This window comes from Talpa europaea (genome assembly GCF_964194135.1).
Source record: "Talpa europaea genome assembly, chromosome: 1".
Lineage (NCBI taxonomy): Eukaryota > Metazoa > Chordata > Mammalia > Eulipotyphla > Talpidae > Talpa > Talpa europaea.
This window is the reverse complement of record NC_140073.1, coordinates 34,226,257-34,246,386: the sequence shown is the minus strand read 5'-3', so window position 1 is coordinate 34,246,386 and position 20,130 is coordinate 34,226,257. Positions and strand designations below refer to the sequence as shown.

Here is a 20,130-nt window from a genome sequence, read left to right as displayed (position 1 = left end):
TTGCCTAAATGGGGCAGACAAAGAAATGGCCCCAGAAGGCAGAGATTTACTCAAGTGCAGATCATAGCAAATGTTCAAAGTCCAAGTTTCAGAGCATCAAAGAAGCCAGAGACAAGAAACCTCTCAGTACCAAGTATGTCCTGGGGGCAGTCAGGGTCCTGGACACTGGCACAGACCACTAGGCCCTCATCTGATCTCTTAACTTACAGCCTCCACTGCTCCTCAGCCCTCTGGGAGCCCAACAGACGCTACCAGAAACCCTCCTGTGCTCTCTGATTCCCTCTGCCAAACTCCACAGCATAAATGTAGCTACCATTTATTGAACATTCACTAGATGCCAGAACTACACTAAGTAATTCACATGCAGTCTTTCATTGAATCTTCACAACAAGCCTAGGAACTATATTATTAGCATTCCATTTCATAGATTGAGAAACTGAGGCTGGAGAGACATCTTGCCCAAAAAGTGGTGGCGCTTAGATCAGAATGTAGGTGTGTTTGACCATTTCCACCACCCCTGGAACATGCCCTCTGCACCTCTCACCCCACCCCCATCACCAATTCAGCATTTACTCTCTGATCATGTTGTTTTAATCATCCCACATTAAATGGCTTGTCTCTCTGGGGACCCCCGAGACAAAGGACAACTTTTAACTTCTACAGCTCAAGTCTACCTGGAGTGAAGCACACAGTGAACATGGAATCAAACCTTGGGGAAGCCAGCAAACATCAGCGTAAAGCCTTGCCCTTAAAACACCATTGGGGGGGGAATATAGCCTGTCAATAAAAAGTCCTGGCCAATTCTTGGGCCGTGCCCCACTTGGAGCTCCACCGATAGCCACAGCACCCTACCTGGGAAGCCCTCTTCCGGAGGAGCAGCATCCGCCCGCCGATGTCCCAGGTATTGCGCCGTGGTCCTTGGGAAGCGGTGGTAAGCAAGCCTCGCATACTTCTCCCGGATCATAAGGGCCTTGGCCAGGCTCTTGGCGGCCTGCTCATAGTCCTCCACAGTGATCTGCAGGGGATGGTTACAGAAAGAGTTCACAGAGCAGGACTGAAACCATTGGCCTTGTAAAGTTGGTCTCTAGTTGGCAGTTGCAAACGTGGGTTTCGAGAACATTCCAACCATTCCTTAACTAGTATGAGTGACTCACTATGCCTAAATTGTTTGTAAAAACACTATGGTTTATGCTGAATACCTGATTTCTGGGAGTCTGTGGCTTGAGTGTGCTATGTACATGTGTGACCAGCCCCAATAAAAACCTTGGGTGCTAAGTCTCTAATGAGTCTCCACAGTTGATGACACTTCACGCTCATTGTCACAAATGGGTACTGAAGAAATTAAGTGTGTTCTGGTGACTCCACAGTGAGGGGACCCAGGGAAGCATGCAGCTGGTCTCCTCCAGAAGCCCACTAACACAAACCTTGCCACCACTAAATACTGTGCTGACTTTGTTCCATACCCTCCACTGTAATAAATCCTAGTCATGAGCACAGCTATGTGCTGAATCTTGAGAGTCCTAGTAAATCACTGAACCTGGGATGGTCTTGGGTCCCTCAACCTGGGAGGAGAATTAGGGCTGCTGCGAGGGAAGTGAACACTGTGTTCTGCACACCCCAAGGCTGGCTTCACATGCTGCTGGTTAAATCACAAACTTGCGGTTGCCCCTGGCACATAATAAAGCAGAGCCTGGGCACGTCCCTGAGGAGGTGACATTTTCGGCTGAGAAAATACATGAGTCCTTCAGAGGTCAAAGTAAAAACTTCTGCATGGTCTGCCTGCTGCTTTGCCCACCCAGGCTCCTGATTCATCTGGGAATCAATCCAGTTCATCCAGTCAACAAGCACTTATTGACATGTTCCAAGCCAGACACTTTCTATAGATTTCATTTTTGTCCTCACTATAACCCATTTTACAAATGGGGAAACTGAGGCTCAAAGGGGATAAATCACTCTCTAGGGAGTTTTTAACTTTTTTTTTTTTTTTTTCAGAAGAGCTGGAGTGTAGGTCAGAGGTGCAGGGGTTGATAGGATTCACCAGAGACAGAGTGGGGAGCAGAACAGGTGTATTTACTGAAATATACTACTGAGGGGAGCAGCAAAAGAGACAGGAGAAGTCTGTTGCACCATCTGTGGGTAAGCTCCCTGGCCTGGGATCGAACTCAGGCCTCAGCAGTGATAGCACTGAGACTGAACTCCTACACACCAGGGAGGCCCTCTAGGAAGTTTCAAAGTCAAACTTCAGACTGTGACCTGATTGATTCCCAAAGACCAAGGATGTTCTGCTTTCCTGGAGCTGCCTCATGTTCAAAGATAACTGAAATAAATTCTCATGTTTCAATGGGCTCATTAATCTTAGTCCATTTGGGGTAGATATGTGTGGCAGAAATCTGAATGTGCTTGGGAAGACAAACAGCTGAACAATAGTCCTAACAGGATAAGTGACATAGCAGAGGGAAGCACAAGCGGCTGGTGGAACAGAAAGAAGGGAAGGGAAAGGTCTGGGAGTTTCCTCCTTGGCTTTAATTAAAATTCATTTTTAGTTTTGAAATATTTTAAAGATACTGAAAAGCAGTGAAGGTAATGACAGACATCCATTCCAGAGCTGTCAATTTTAATATTTTTCATCATAGTTTTAGATCTATTAAAGAGTTGAATAAATAAATCATCACAGATAACAGCTAAAACACTACCTTCCTCACTCCTCCACCCACTCCATCCTCAAAAGAAGTAGTTATCATGTATCTTTCCCATGAACATTTGTATGCTTTTACTAAATATACTTCTTGCTTTTTCTTAAGGAAGAAGGTTCTCTTTTCCTAGCTCCAAGTGTCTCCATGAGAGTGTGTTAATTCCACTTTACACCTTCCAGTGGGAGGCTTCCGATAGCAGCAGGACTAGGACAAGAGCAGCTCAGACAAAAATAAATCCCTGCCAGTGACAAACCCAAACACTTGGTCTGTGGAAGTGATGGAATCAGCATGGCAAGGAGCCCAGGCCACACTGAGACTACTGAGAGGGTGCTTAGGATCTCAATGGATGGGTGCCCACAAGCCAGTTTGTAGGCAATGCAGGTCCCATGCCCAGCAGCAGAGCCTGTGGGGTCAAGGTAATGTACAAGGTCAGCCTGCCTCTCACAGGGATTGCTCTGCGGGGACCAATTACCCAATTCAGGGTCTCTATACCCTACAACATGCCAGCCAGGAAACTGACAGAAGAAGTCAGTTAACACACTTAGTCAAAGCCCTCACATTCAGTTGGAGGTCAGCCCACCTCCATTCAAGCACTGCTTTGCCCACAAGCTGGAAGGTGGTGGACACCCATAACTCCTGGTCAAGAGGCTGCTTCTTCAGACAAGGTTGCATTATTTCCTAGCCAACCAAAATTCCCACCCAAAGGAACCAAAGCAAAATAAGAACTTAAAATAAGTACAAATTAAGTACTTAAGCAAAATAGAATAAGGTACATCCACACAATAGAATACTCTGCACTTATTTTTTTAAAAAAGGCAATTATTTATATACTAATAAAGCATTACTTCCAAGACATTTATACTATCAAGTGAAAAAAGCAAGGTGCAATATAATATATACAGGAGACTACCATTTGTGCAAAAATAAAGAAATAAACTCTGGGTGCATACTAAATTATAGGTACATAGGCCATCTGGGTGAGTACACACAAGAAATCAAAACCAATGGTTGCCTCTGAAGTAGGGAATTGAGTGGATGGAGGATATGATTTTTGTCCATTTTAAATTTTATACATATGCAAGAATTCTCAGTCACACAAAGAATAAAATCTGTTTTAAAGCTAGGGGGAGTTTTATTTAAAAAGTAACAAGCTACTCTTTTTCAGATGTACTATAGATTCTGGAATTACTGTTAAAAAGAAAAGCAAAAGAGAGTCTAGTGGGTTGAGAGCCAGGTTGCTAGAACCAAACCTAACCCCACCACTAGCTTAATGATAGCTTCCTTCAAAAAGTAAGCGACAAAAACACATTATCCAAACAGGTAAAACTAGCTCTTACTAATTAACTTGGCATGACTTTACTAACTTGGTATAAACCAAATTAGTTCACTACCTCATCAAGACCTTGTCCCTCATGGGACACGCGGGAGTCCTTTGTGGGTGGCTGTAGACCCGGCTGTGGGACAGGTGTCTGGAGGCTGCTGGGCCCTCTAGAGCCAGTTAGTGCAAGTAGTCAGCTAGTTTCTGGCATTGGACATCTCTAAGTGACAATGCTGGGGAGAATTAACTAATTTAGTATAAACTAACAATGGTATACTAACTTGCAGCAGACAGCAGAGAGGCCTGAGGCCAGGGAGTTTCTTCCTTGGCGCTAAATAAAAATTCATTTTTAGTTTTGAAATATTTTAAACATACCAAAAGCGCTGAAGGAAACATGACAGACTTCCACTCCACAGCTAACAATTTTAATATTTTTCATCATTGTTTCAGATTTTGTAAGGAGTTAAATAAATAAATCATCATGGATACAGTTACCCTCCTCAGAGGAAGAAATTGGCTAACTAACTAACTTGAGTTAACTGACTTGGTATAAACCAAACTGGTTCACTTTCCATTAGACCTTCTCCTCCTAGCTGGGGGTGGGGGCGGGGGAGGACAAGAGGAGCTGTCTAGTCATATGTAAAGATATGAACCAAGAGCACAGGAAAGCTGTGTGGGTGAGATAAGTGACTTTAACTAAACCAATCAACATCAGGACTTTGAATCTATTCAACATTTGGACCTCTAACGGACCCTCCTCAATGGACTACAGGAACATAAAGCAGAGTTCTGGACCCAGAGAATATATGGAACATATAGGCCACAATGTGCCAGCAGGAAGCCTTGGGCCTCTTCACAGGGATGGGCAGTGCCTCAGACACACCACAACCTCAGGGAGGACCCTCCTTCTCTTCAGACCCGTCCCATAACCCCACAGCCTGGGTTAGGCTTCAGGGCTGGCCTTGAGCCCAGTGGCCTCTAGACAAGGCACACACAACACCCACAGGGATCCTGCCAAGAACAGTAAGTGGGAGACGCCTTACCCCTGCACAGTAATCTCCACTGATGGTGACCCGCTGGAACTCAGGCATGGTGTAGGGCGGCGCTGGTGCCGGCTGGGAAGTGGCTCCACTGAGTACAGGGGTTGCAGGAGACATGACGGGACTGGCTGTTGGGGGGACCTTCCAGTCTTGCTGTGTTGGCATTTGCAGAGACAGGGACTGAGACCGAATCATCTTGAAACTTTTCTTTCTAAAAGCAAAGAACAAGGAAAGTGGGAGATGTCAGCAGCTAATCTGAGCGAGTGTTATGTTGTGCACATGGCGGAAGAATCTTGCTCTGATGTAGTGCGATGCTGGTCCTGCCATGAAGAAGTCTGATTATTTGTGCCATCCTCTTACACACATCTCTATGAAGAGATACAGAACAGTCTCCCAGACCTTCCTCCCTGCAACCACTTAAAACTACTGTGGGCACTTAAGAGTAGGCAAAGGTCTCAGGAGACAGCAGGCAGACTATGGGCAGGTGTCTAGCACCAGAGGGCAAGAGTGATGAGGATAATATCAAACCAATGGTGTGGACCAAATACTATCTTCAGCTAATTCAGCTCCCCAGCTCAGAGACAGTCTCAGGAAGGACTATAAACAGTCACAGAAAGACCATCACAGTATATTTCACAAAGTTAGAAATTTGTAGTTTTAGAGCTGAAAGAAATCATGACAATCAACTAGTCCCACTTTGTTTTATAAAGGAGAGATGAACAACAGTACATAAAGGCACAAGCAAGATGGTAGCAAGCCCCCAGCCTCCCAGCACCTGGTACCTGCTCTGCTAGCCCTCCCTCCTCCCCTGCCGCCCTAGAGTCTGACTTGTGCCCCATGGGTGCTGCTGCTGCTGGGCAGACACAGATCTGTATCTCCGCGTTGATCATCATCAACTTCCAGTTCCTCTGGACTGTCAGCTTGATGCCAACCGATGATTTCACCAAATCTCAAGGAAGTAGGCACACGTTTCATTTAAAATACCAGGAAAAAAAATAACAGAAGTTCATGCTTATTTGTAATGCTGATTTGTGAATACTCACCTTCCTCATTAACTAAATAGCAACATTTCAAATGACAACGCCCTATGGAACCCTCCCAGGAAGGGAGTTAGCCAGCAGTGAGGTAGGGCCATCAGCACTTCTGTCTCCCAAGTTCCTCTCTGCTTCCACTGGAGCCCAGGGCCACAGCACTGCCACTTAGTGATGTCCAATGCAAGAAATTAGCTGACTACTTGAATTACCTTTTTTTTTAATACTTTTTTTAAGATTTTCTTTATTTTGCACATAAGAGCTGGGGTGTAGGCCAGAGGTGTGGGGGGCTAGAGGATTCACCAGAGACATAGTAGGGAGAGGAACAGGCAGATTTTTACTGAAATATACTGCTAAGGGGAACAGTGGGTGAGACAGAAGTGTGCAAGGCCATATGTGGGTTAGCTCCCTGGCCAGGGATCAAACTCAGGTTGTAGCAGTGATAGTGCTGAGACTTAGTCCCTAAGCCACCAGGGAGGCCCATACTTGCACTACCTTGTGTCAGCGGGCTCAGCAGCCTCCCAGATACCTGTCCCACAATCAGGGTCTACAGCTTCTTGCAAAGGACTCCCATGCATCCCATAAGTGACAGCTATCACCTACCAGCTCCCATAGAACTTCTTCTCTTCTCCAGGCACAGTGACACCTACAGGGACTAGAGAAATCATTGTTTCCCAACCTGCCGTAGGACTTAGCTGGAAGCAGCTACCTTCCTCCTGACTATTGGCCAGGTATCCTCACAGACCCACTATAACATTTTTCAGGAACCACTGTTCTCCTCCCCTATCTATACACCTACCACTTGCCATGGCTCTCTATCTGCCCATCAATGCTATCACATGGTCTTTATCTGCTCACCAATGTTATCACCATTTTGGACACTTGGCCATTTACATCTTGAAAATGGAAGAGACCCCTTTTCAGGATTCTGTCTTTGCCCTGTCCCTGGCCTTGCATAATAGATGCACTGGGTTGCTCAGGAAACTCAGCCTGAACCCCACAGCCTCAGGCAAGGCTTTCCCCAGCCTGCCATTCATCCATCACAAGCAGCTGAGTCAGGTATCCTGCCCAGGAAGATGCCAACTAATGCTAGTCAGTCATGGCTCAGAGGCAGATTCACCTCGAGCAATGAGGTTCTCACTTTGGCATCTTCTAAATGTTCACACCTAGAGGAAGAGCCACTTGCTTTGGGCTCCTCCTCGCATTCTGAGAGGTTCAGCCAGGTCCCGTGAAATTCTGGCTCCTGTGTCACTCACATGCCCGCCAGGTCACTTTTCTATCTCATTGAACTTTTATGTCCACAGTCCTCCATCAGTCCTGCCCGAGAGGTGGTCCTGCCAGGGCGAAGCAAGTGATGTCAAAGGTGAGCAACAAACACAGGAAAAGTATTTAAGGGAAAAAAAAAAAAAAACAACCAAGATCAGAAGCTGGAAGCCTAGCTAGCCAAAAGCACACCAGCTTATTCAAGGAATGTCCCTTTTCTTCCTCCCCTGTGAGGAAGCCAGTAGCCACCAGGAGTGCCCAAAGAATTCTTCTTGCAGACATCCATTACAACTCTGGACTTGGTCTCCAGGTGACTCGCAGATCATCACATGTGAAAGTTGGTGGGCTAGGAGCTCAGGTTTTGCAGGCATAAGGGACAGGTTTAACAACACAGAGGGCAATTCCTCCAGGCCCACTCGCCCTGGACAAGGGCTGGGAATAACCACGCATCTTGTATCTCTAATCAACGCAACTTGTATCTCAAAGAGCTAACACACAACTTATATCTCAAATCAATGAAAACAGGAAAAACTAAATGGAGCATAAGTAGAGGTCCTGTGTTTGTTTTCTTTTGCTGCATAACAAATTTAAGCTTGACTTACAACACCCATTTTTGGCTCATAGTTCAGTAGGTGAGAGGTCTGGGTGAACTTGGCTGCTGGGCTCTACGCTCAGGGTGTCAAAGGCCAAAATCAAATTATAATGCTATACACTTAAAATCTATATACTGTTATAAACTGATATTATTTCAATAATTTTTTTAGAACATTAGCCATATTGGACTCTTATTGGAAGATTCTAATAAAGCATTTACTTCCATTCTAATAAAGCATTCATTCAGGGTACTGACAGAATCCACTTCCATTAGTCCAGAGAAGTCCCCAGCTCCTTGCTGGCTCTCTGAACTTGCACATAGTCCCCTCCTCATCAAAGGCAGGCATGGCACATTGTTCTGGTGCTTTGAATCTCTCTGACATCCCCTTCAACTACCAGCATGAGAAAATGTTCTGCTCCAAGTGTTCATGTGATTAGATCAGACCCATGCTGATAATGTCTCATCATATTCAAAGAGTGTAGTGAAGAGTATGGGATATCTTTGAGAGCCATTTAAGAAATTCTGCCCACCATAGGGCCAATCTAATATCCATTCTATAGAATATATAATGGAGCCTCAGACAACAAAGGTGGGGAGTGGCACTGACTAAGTGTGTGGGTGTGTGTGGGTGTTAATTTTTTTAAAGATTTATTTATTTATGCATACAAGAACTGGTGAATAGGCCAGAGGTGTGGGGGTGAGAAGATTTACCAGAGACAGAGTGGGGAACAGAACAGGCAGATTGACCAAAATACACTGCTGAGGGGAGCAGCGGGTGAGACAGGAGAGGTCTGCTGTGCCATGTGGGTCACCTCCTTGGCCAGGGATCGAACATGCTGCAGTGGCCGTGGATAGCTTCGCAGTGCTGCGACTTAACCTCTTTCACCACCAGGGAGGCCCCTGTGTGTGTGTTTATACATGTGTCCTTCTTTCCCTTCCAAGGTTGTCTGGATAATAAAATGTCACAATAATAAAATGAAATAAATTGTCACATTTCACACCAATAAAAGAAGTCATCATAAGTTTTATCAGAATTATAGATTTATGGGGTCTTCTGGTTGGAAAGGACTTTTAAGATTACTGACCCCAGTCTTCTCACTAGGAAAGCCTTTGTTTGTATACCTCAGCAACAGCAAGTTCACTACCTTTCCAAATAAGACACCAGCTTTCATTATTTATTCAAGGAACATTTCCCAAGCACCCACTCAGGGCCAGGCCAATGCTATACACACAAACACCAAGTGCACAAACATGATCTGTGGCCACTATTAGAAAGCACTTCTGTATGATGGGCCAAGTCCCACAGTCCCACCTATTGTTCCTCGTGCTAGCCCCTGGGGCTCCAGAGGAAACCAGCTCTCTCTGCCTTAGCTGGCACACCTTGTCTTTCCCCCACCCACATATCCACCTGGCAGAAACTCACTCCTGCCAAGATGCTGGCAGGGTATGTGGCTGTGAGGACACCTGCTGCAGGTTAAGTCTGAGACCCAAAGGACCGGAGAGCAGCTTTGTCCTCTCTGAAATCAATGGTTCTCCTGGACAACAGTGTCCTTCGTGCCCAACCAGGCCCTCAAGACAAAGAGATGAACTGCTCCCCTTGTTAAGATATCACAACATCTCTCAGCACCTGTCTGTGCTCCCACCCACTTTATGACCCACGGCTGCCCCTGCCATTCACTGTGTCCTCCTCCTCTTTACCCTGACTCACTCCCCAATCTTCCTCAGTTCCTGTGTACTCCAAAGCCTTCTGATGATAACATTTGCTTTGTTTGATAAATCTAAGTAAAGAACCATGGGACCTCCCTACTCTCAAGAGAATAGCCAGCATCTCCCCAGGGGCCTTTGGAAGCCCACTGTCTTGTGCTGCCTGTCCAGGGAACTTCCAGGTAGCGGTGGACACCTCCTTTCACCTTTCACCAAAGACTCTCAACAATGCACAATAAGTCATATTCAAAACATTCTTGAGGGTACACAATGTGGCTCTCATTTCATTCAACAGACCACTTGTGCCAGGTCCTGGGGGCAAATGGGTAGATAATACACATCTACTGACCCTTGGGGCTGACTGTGATAACACAGGTGGCTGGCTAGGTCAACAGATCACTATCCTACAATATGGTCAGATAATGAGATGCCTTGGATGTTGTGGGGTCCCCGAGAAGACACTTCATCACACTGGGATGGGAGCAAAGGAACAGCAGGATCAGAGAAAGTTCCCTGCCTCATTCTGAGGGAGAAGGGAACATTCCAGAACAGGGAGTCTTGTTTGAATCTCCCCCAGAGACACACACACTCACGTCATTCTGGAAGCCCCTTTTCTCCAGAAGAGAACAGCCAACATAAAGGCAGGAGTCACAAATCAGCATGGGGTTTTATTAACAATTTGAATCTGGATGGCATTAGGTGAGACTGGCATTTCTGACTTTCATAGGCTCATCTGTTTCTACTGCTTCCACTGTCACTGTTTTGCTTCACATGGAAATGGGGATCCCTTGTTGAAGGAGTGGTTGAAGACCTGGCGCCTACTCTGACTGACATTCACCCATCTGCTCGGGTCATAGAAAACCTGCTCTGTGCCCTTCCCACCACTACACACCAGAAGTTCCAGCCTAACCAGAAAGAATATGGTGGAAACAGCTGACGATGCTGCGTGCTGCATGGTGGCTCTGTAAGAGAGTCCACAGTGGGTGGAACCCACATGCTCGCCAAGTGCCCTGCAGCCTGGCCAGGTGGGTGCAGCTTTGCTTTGCACACTTGAAGCCTCCAGCTGTAAAGACTCAAATCCCAACCCCTCCTCTCCCTTCACTGCTCTGAGAGCACACCCTGGCCTGTGCTGCCCTCTCCCCTGCTCTATCACGTAGGTCTCCATTTGCTGCCTTCTCCCAGCCCCCCTTTCTCCAGGCCTTCCCACCTGCCCTTCTCTCAAAAAACCCCAGAGGTCAAAGTGAGTAGTCTTCACTACCTTTCAAATTAAGTCTTAAATTATCAGTTCTTCAAAAGCAGGTGAATTGATTGCTTCAAATGAAGCTTCTTTGCCAATTACCCTAAATTTTACAAACTTACCTACCCCTAATTTAAAGTTTCATAAAACAAAATGATTTAAAAACATGCTAGCTGTGCTAAGCTCTATTCATAACAAATATTTTCCTATTTCACTTAAAACATTTTCAGGGGAAGGAGCTGTTCTGGAGAGCTAGATTTTTCAGATAAAGTCTGTCCCCTTTCAACCCTAATTTAAAAAACAAGTTCAATTATAATTGAATACATAATTCCTGCATCTCAGTCAGAGCATGCCAAACATAATTTAAAGTTCTCCAGATGACTCAGGGTCATCACTGTCCTATCCAGTCACCATCTTGTCCTGAGACTGTTATGCTTTGAATTCTTGCATCTGCTTTTTATAATTACTCAGTTTCCTCCCTCACTGTTAATGAGCAAATAATAGTAACAAAAACAGGAACACTAATGATGTTTCAAGCACTGTGCTCAGCAGTCATGCATATTAGCTCATTTAATTCTCACAAGGCAGGTCTTTCTATTATCCTCCTTTTGCAGATCAGGAAAAGACTCCTACAGTTAACAGCCTTGCCTGTGGCCACTCACAAATGAGACAAGGTTGTCATTTGAACCAACCCAGTCAGTATGACCCCACAGCCTGCGCTCATAATATCCACACATTTGAGACCTTGCTTCTAGAAGTACCCTCTCCCTACTTCTAATCTGTTTCTTTTTTTTTTTTTAATCTGTTTCTTTAAATCTGCCACAGGATAAGAAATAAAATAACCAAACTTATTAGTGCTCTGTGTAAAGTAAGAATAAATAAGAGAATGGATGGAAGGATTGTGAGGTTGTTCAGAAATTTTGCATTTGTTACATACATACAGCTATGCACCACTGTAGGGGGGTCAACTCTGGCTAATCACTATGCTATGAAACTGCAGGGTTAAAGCCAAACTCCTTACTCTATCTTGGGAGGCATCTCTGCAGTTGTTACCTCTCCTCCTTGGCTCTAATTTCCTTCGGAAAACCCAGCTCAGGTCTTACAACTGCTGGATGCCTAGACAGCTAGTCCCCTTTAGGGGCTCATCTTTTTTACTCACACCCAAGTTTTTCTTCTTTTTGTAAGGAGCTATTTCCCTTCCGTGGATGAATTTGTGCCTTTACAATAGACTTAGAATAATCTTTTTTTTTTTTAATAAGAAAGAAAAAGTGCCATAAAGCCTTTCTCAAGCACCAGAAATACTCAAATTTGTGAAAGGAGCCAGGACAAGGGAAGACTTTTTTTCCAAACTGGAAGCCTCATATGATGTGACCGCTTGAAAAAGAAACCCTCAGACTCTGAGTAGCTGGAGACCCGCCGTGGGTTGCAGACCTGCGGGCTCCTTGCAGGAAAGCTCCATATACAACTCATATTCCAGAACATCAGGGAGGAGCCAGAGTTGAAAAGGGAACTGTTCACATCTGAATATTTGCATAAAGGTGTCTATAGGGAGCAGTGACTCTGAAAGACCAAGGACAAAATGGGGGGTGCAAAGCTCCAGAGGACACTGGGATGTCTGACACCTGTGGCCCCTGGCTGTACTTTGGCAGAAAAAGAAGGGTGGGGTTTGGGGTAGGGCTTTGACCCAGCTTCCCTCCATTTAGTTCAAAAACCAACAGGGTGTAGGCTCCTGGTGGTTAACACCCAGTGTAATTTTAGTGTCTACAGATCAAGAACCAAAGACTCCACCCCTGACTAAAGATTGGGTTAGCCTCCCAGTTAATGGGATTCTATTTACAAGACATGGGTCTTACTCTCTGCTGTGTCACTTACTTGCTTCATGGGCTGATGAGAGTTAATTTTACTTCTCTGAGCCTTGGTTTCCTAACCTGTAAAACTGATAGCTTAAGACTAGCCACTTGGAAAGACTGACATAGGAACTAAAGAATGAAGGTCAACCGCACCTAGCCCACAGTAAGCTGTAGCTGCTATCACTGCCCTCGCCACAGTAGGGCACTGGACATGTAGGTAACAGCTATAAGCTGGGGTTTACTGACCCCAGCATTGTCCTAACCTTTTTACATATTTTCATTCCCTCCTTCCTCACTACATGAAGATACCATCCTTACTTTATAGATGAGGAAGAAACTGGGGCACAGAGTGGTTTCCTAATTTGCCCAAGGTCACAGAGCTTACTACCAAGTGATAGACCACAGTGGTCCAGGAAACTGTGACCACACTGATGTAGTTAGTGTCTGTGGTGGCAATGGAGAAGCAGGACGTCATCTCTCCTCTGTCACCAACACGGGCTAGGTTCCAAGCTGGATTGTGGGACTGCAATGGGAACCACCTATAGTTCTTGGAGCTTCCAGTCAGAGAAGGCTCTTGGATGCAAACCAAGACCACCACAACCTTGTAAGAACAGAACAAAATTTCTGGAGCAGAGTTTGCAGAGAAATTTTGGTAAACTACAGAGCACCATTTGAATTTAGAGTAAGAAAGCTTCCATTTTGCTGTTAGCTTGGGCATTGAAAAGAGAACAATCTCTTTTTGCAGCTATCAGTCCAGTGTCACTCTATAATGGAAACTGGCCTCAGAAACTTATTATTCCTGAAAATAAAAAGTGCCAGGAACCCTTCTCTTCTCATTATGAAAGATTTAAAATGCTCAATTCATTCAACACAGAAGGTCCCGCAGACCATTCAGTTCATAAAGTTAAGCAAGCACAGTGGGATAAGGTTCTCTTTACCCTCCAGTGGGATGAGGGTTTCATTTTTTTATTTTATATATTTTTTACATCATTTTTCATTTTTGCACAGAGTATTCATTTTCATCTTGGTTATAGTCCCCACACAATTCCCACCCCATCCTTGTTTTCATCCCACTCTCTCCTACCCCCCACCCCACAGTGTGTCTCTGGTTTATAGTTGCTTGTCGATTTTGATTTTTACTTTATTATAATTAGTCTTTTTCCTGGCCCCTTATTTAGGTTTTCTAAATTCCTGCTATGAGTGAGGCCATCCAGTATTTTTCTTTTCCTTTCTGGTTTATTTCGCTGAGCATAAGGATGAGGGTTTCTTTACCCTCCAGAAATGACTATGACCTCACCTCAGGCCTGGGACCATCTCATTTGGCCCAACACAGATTATCACTCAGAATTGGCCAATGGCACCAATGACCCCTTCACTTCATGGGTTCATAGTCCCTCACAGGAAGATAAGCACTTAGAGATAGTGAAGCTCTGGTCTTGCCTTCATGCCGAGACTCTACTTTTTACCTCTTTCCCTATACTAAAAGGACATACTAAAATTAAGGACATATTAAAATTATGTAGTATCAAGAAAAGTAAATATACACAATGGAATTTTACTCAGAGTGCTGGGCAGGTGGGCTACAGACCCATCACAGACCTCCCCAAGCTTTTTTATTCTTTAATTCTGCTCTCCCGTGTGAAATAAACTGTGAAAGCATGAAGTTTCCGATTGCGCATGGACTCAGATCCAAACTTCTTATCAAGGAGCACAAGGCCAGTCTGATGTAGGCCCAGGCTACTCCTCCCACCTGAAGGGAGCTTCTCCCTTCAACCACACCTCTCCTGACACAGACCTCAGTGAAGATACTTAAGGCATCTGCCCTGGCTGACTCCACTACCGGCAAGGTCTCACCCAGTTTTACAGGGCTAGCTCCCGCAAATGCCATCAGTATCAGCTACATTGTTACCTCCTCTAAGAGACCTTCCCCAACTACTCCATCAGAAAAAAGACTCACTCACCCCTCATTCCTCTAACTCCTGATTCATCTCTCCACAGTACCTGTGCTAGACCTGGGCCTGTTTGCCCTCAGACCTACTCTACATTCTCTCCTCAGTTTCCAGCTATGTGTCAGCTGACTTCTGGCTAGATTTGGCCAAAAGCAGCCACTTGGGAAAACTGGTAAGTGTCAGGAGACACTTGGGAGACATCTCTGCAGTCTATGCTTCTCCTCCTTGGCTCCAGTTTCCATTGGAACGGTCTCCATGGTTCCAACTTTCCTACCCAGGCTCCAGCAACACCAGTCTTGTGGTAGCTGCTCCCTACTGCATCTAATCTCTGGGTTGACACTCTCTCTTTTCTGTTCTCTACCACCTTTGTAATCAAGTCCCTGCATTAAAATCCTACTTCCGATATTCACATGGTTTTCCTGGTTAGGCACTTACTGATACAGCACTTATCATACTTGTCATCTTTTAATTAATTTGTCCAATTAATTATTGTCTGGACCAAGTGTAAGTTTTATAGGACTGGGACTTTATCTATCTTATTCATTATCACATTCCCCAATGCCCAGCACTGCACCTGGCAAAGAGTGAGCTTAGTTAATTAATAATGCAAAATACTTGTCAATGACGAAAAAAAGTAAAATTGCTGTTTCCCCAAGAAATACTCACATTTCCAAAAAGAAAAGGGGAAAAAAGCCATTTGGAAATGGTATTTATGCACATGATTTGTCATTAAACCAGCTGCAGAAGAAAGTGGTTTTTGACAAGAGGCACCTTCAGTAAACATGTGGTGAATTATGTGGTCTTGGTTAAGAAATAATCTCAGCTCACAGTGACAGTCCAGTTCCCAGGAGACACATGCCCACAGCCTGCCTGGGTCTGCACAACAGTGCACACAAGAGCTGAGTCATGGGAACAAACCTTTTTGCGGTCTCCACCGACTTCTGCTCCGCCAGCTCCTTCTGCAGCTCCCTCTCCTTGGCCTCTTTCTGGCCAATGGGGCAGTCCTCAGGGACAGTGAAGAGGGACAAGGCATCTTTGCTGTCCTCTTCTCGGAGCACTTTAGCAAACACCTTCTCCGCCAGGAGCCGGACTTGCTCATCTACCTCTGAAATGTTCAGCTTGGGGAATTGGCGCGGCATCTCGGCTAGCAAAGAAAGCACAAGAGTTAAACCTCATGAGTTACTGGATGGTTGAGTTGCCAGTGAGCGTGAGGAGAAGTCCTGAGGAAGAGCAGGGCCCTCCCCGCCCCCCACAGGGTTAGCGCTCTACTCAGGTATTCTCCAGACCAAACGAGCATGCCAATTTTTAAAATTAGTTCAATAAGTCATTGGATGTGATGTCAGCTCAAGTTTTCATGAGAAAGCAAATGTTCAAAAGTCAAAGAATGAACTGTCCAGTCCAGTGCACTTCCATTTTCCTGAACTCAGGGAATCCACGACACATTGGCAGCCCTGCCTGCCTGACTTTATTTCCAGACTTTGTTTCCATGATGAAGAAGGGAGGAGAGTTCAGAAACCCCCTCTGGGAGACTATGCAACAATGACCAAACCTTGCTCCCCACCACACAGAGTGGAAGACTAGAGCCCAAAGGACTAAGTTAATGATTAAAGCCCCACAAGATGACAGCTAAGGCCTGGAGAAACCAAAGTTGCATTCTCAATTACAACAAAAGTCATTTTTTGCTGAAAAAAAAAAAAAAGAATCTGCCATTGTGGTCTCACTGTTTCCCAAGCCCACCAGAACCTCTAAGACAAAGCAAATTAAAGAAAGATTTGGGCAAAGGAATACTCTTTACCTTTCACAACCCAACTGAAAACTCACTTCCTCAAAGAAGCTTTTCTTCATTCCTCTCTCTGCATATTGGTCTCTTACCATCAGTAGTTGGCCTAAATCACTTAGTTGGTTCCTTTCTTGTTTTTTTTGCAACATTCATATAGTACTTAGTAAGTACCCTCTGCCAAGTGCTTTACAGTTATTAATGCAGTTAGTCTTATTATTTCCTTTTCACAGATAAGAAAATGAAAGCACAGAAAACTAACTTGCCCAGAGTCAGACTGTTAATAAGTTAATAGATTTGTGCTGATCTTAGCCTTTTGCTCCTCTGCCCCTTTTCTTTCTGAACTGTAGAGATTTGAACCCAGACACCTAGTACCCAAGTCTTAACAACTATGCTGTGCTGCTTCTCTCTGTACAGTGAATGCCAGGGCAGGTCTCAGTGTCACCAGCATCACACCTATGGAATGGGTAAATACTGACTGCATCCTTTCCAATATGCCACCTTTATCGGGAGTGGCTCTGGAAGAGTAGTTTCAGGTCCACCTACGAACATAATTTCTTTAAGGAAGGTTTCAAGAAAGAAGTGGTTTTATCAGCCTGACAGATGAGGATGAAGGTGAGATAGTGCCCGGTTGCTATCTGGCAGGGAGAGGAAGCAATTACAAAGGAGGAGGGATCCACTGTGAGCAGCCTTGGGAAAATCATTCTTTGAGCTTCACAATTTTCTCATTTGTGAGTTGAAGGGATTAGACTAAATGGTCTCTAAGGTCCTGTCAGTCTTAAGTGCCACAATTCTATGTACCAGAGAGGTTTCCGGTGCTGGGGGGGAAAGGAGGAGGAAGTGTGCCATTCTGGTCTCTGCTGCACGTGGGTCTCATATTCAGCACACATACAGGAAGGAGGAAAGCAGGCTAATAACGGCAAAGAATGTCTGTGGGCCCCTTGGCTCTGAAACCAATTTCCTCCTTCCCTCCACACCCAGAGCCAGGCCTCCCCTGGGTTTCTCTTGCCCCCAGTAGGTTGAATGAGAGGGAGCTGATGAGGAAAAGCATCTCAGCAGGCCACTGTGCTGGTCTGTGGCAGCAGACACCAAGGCAGCAAAAGCCTATTCTTTGCAAAGAGGAAAAGGAACACAGCTGACTGTGGAGATCTCTACATCCTGATAGCAAAGAGAAGGGGAAGCTGGAAACCATCAAAGCAGAGGCTTGGAGAAGCAAGTTACAGGGGGAGAAAATGGAAGAAAAAAAATCCAAAAATAAAGAACTAGACCCAGGAGGAGCTGTTCGAGTAGAATGCCTCCACCCAACCCCACCCCCGCTTCTAAGGCCACGGGTGAAGGGCAGCATTCCAAAATCTCACATAGCATCTCAGACATAGTATCAGACCCCAAGCCAAGGGCAGCCAATGCCATAAAGCATCTGTACCATTTGACAAAGTAAACCCACTTCTAGAAATTGCTTCTAAGAAAAGAATCTGAAGGCAGGAAAAAGCACAAAGATGTTTACCTGTACTCTTTATACAAAAAGCTTTAAAATGTCCAAATTAGAGCATACTCACTTGGGAAAAAGTTAAGCAACCAAAATTATAATTATGAGGACAGTGAAATCATATAAAAACTACTTGTAAAATAACAGTAAATAAAAAAATTAATTTCTAAAACTATACCCCCGCTTTGATTACAATGAGAAAAAAAATGCATCCCCTATGGACAAAAGCTGTAAAAGAGACACACACTCATGTGATCAGATGAGAGAATTGACTGTATGTGAGGCAAAGTTTTATTTTGATTGTTAATGTTGCTATAATACCATTTTAACAAATGCAAAGAAGGTAGAAAGTGAATAGACTTAAAAGTTTATAAAAAGAGAAAAAATCAAACATCATCACCACAGAGAGAACAACCCAAAGGGAATGACACCATTGCGACCCATCTCTGCATTAGCTCGTGCCCTGGATGGATATAGCTCACCCCCACCTTCCCATGACCATCCTTCACTCCCACAGACACACATAGGACTGACCCAATCACACCCACCAGGTCCCCTCACAAGAGGGCATTTGGGGGATCCTTTGACATAAATGTCGAAAGTTCTTAAGCCAAGTTCTGCCATATTCTTCCATGAGGCATTTTTTTTTCTTTTTTTTTTTCTTCTTAGATTTATTTATTTATTTATATAAGCACTGGGTACAGTCAGAAGCACGGGAGGGTGAGAGAATTCACCAGAGCCAGAGCAGGGAGCAGAGCAGGCAGAAGGACTGAAGTACACTGCTGAGGGGAGCAGCGGGCAGCAGGAGAGGTCTGCGTGCCATGTGGGACCCTCGCCCAGCGGCCGGGAATAGAACCGGCGCTGAGGAGCTTCACAACCCAGCGCTCAACCGCTGCCCCATCTGAGAGGCCCCTCATGAGGAATTTTAAACTTGCTCACATCAACTAAACATTCTTTCAGGATCATCTCTAAAAATGATCTTCCTTTTCCTTTAGACGAAGTAGCTTAAATCAGCCTTTCTAATATGGGTCCCTAAGAATTTAATACCTGTTGCTGGGAAAACAGGTCCTCTGGTGAATGATTAGGGAGGTATTGCATTCATATAGCCCCTCATCCCAGATTCAAAAGGCACATCAAAGACTCTAAAATCAGAGCTGCATTTCCCCATAAACCCCTCTCTTTTCTCCCCCCCCCCACAGATTCCTTATGAATTTCTCGCCAAACTACTACCAATGTCTTAAATAATTGGCGAAGACTTGATTCCGTGCTTTGACAGAGACCACGTACCCCACTTGAGAGCTGGTCTAAGTCAGCAGGCCTGAGGGCTTAACTATATTTCTGCTCTCTTCTGGACATTCTTGGCACACAGTTCCCACCTGCCTATCCCTCCCTCCAGGGCTTGCCTCTCCTCTCAGACCTACAAAACTGCCCGGTCAGGCATATCGAGGAAAGCAGATACCAAGCAGAGCTTCAGCTCCAGCTGCTTGTTCAAGCCTTACTTTCAACTGTTTGTCAGCTAAAGCTAGCAGGATGAGGCAGCTTAACTGAGAACTCACTGGCATCAGCTAGTGATACAGCTTATCTCATTACATACAACATGCTCGTGTGACCATGAAAAACCATCTCAAAGTTAGAAAGCTATAAAACCACAGCAATTTCAACAAACAGTAACTTTTATGGCACCACAGTCCTTCAAAAAGGAAGCACAGTGCCATTTAAAAGGCAAATGAAGCTGCACCGTGCTTTTGCCAGATTCCCATCATCAGAACCCACAACACAGACCTGAGCCTGACGCTGGAGTCTCCATGGCTGATCCTGAGGCGGCCACACAGGCAACACACTTGGACCAGGACTGCTCCTGCTCGGGAGGCTGAGCTGAGTCAGTGTGTAAGTGCTGCTAGCTGGGTCCTGTCTGCTGCTGCCTGCTGGGGTGGGAGGTCTCTGCTTTGCATATCTGTGAGCAGCCCAGAGCAAGAGCAGGAAAAGTCTGGGCTGGAAATTCTTCCGTGAATATGAAATATAAGTGGAAAATTTCCAAGACTCCCAGGTAATGCCAGTAATCTGCTATAAAACGGCTCTTGTATCCTGAATAAAGAGTTCTGGCCCTGTTCACAGCCCTCTCCAGAGCAAACTGAAGCCGCAGCTGCCCCAACTCACTGTACATTCAGACTTCCAGACCAACCACAG

The 20,130-nt window shown here is 45.2% G+C and overlaps 1 protein-coding gene across 1 annotated transcript in view; it reads right to left on the bottom strand.

The window, feature by feature from the left end:
- AMPD3 (adenosine monophosphate deaminase 3) overlaps positions 1-19,750 on the bottom strand; it is a gene marked incomplete at both ends in the record, with an annotated part of 40,167 nt that extends 20,417 nt beyond the window's left edge. Inside the window, 4 exons of the mRNA XM_084238048.1 lie at positions 853-1,015; positions 5,055-5,262; positions 15,599-15,824; positions 19,726-19,750. Of these exons, the coding sequence (XP_084094174.1) occupies positions 853-1,015; positions 5,055-5,262; positions 15,599-15,824; positions 19,726-19,750 (622 nt within the window). The remainder of the gene's footprint in view (positions 1-852; positions 1,016-5,054; positions 5,263-15,598; positions 15,825-19,725) is intronic.
- Positions 19,751-20,130: the final 380 nt, after the last annotated feature.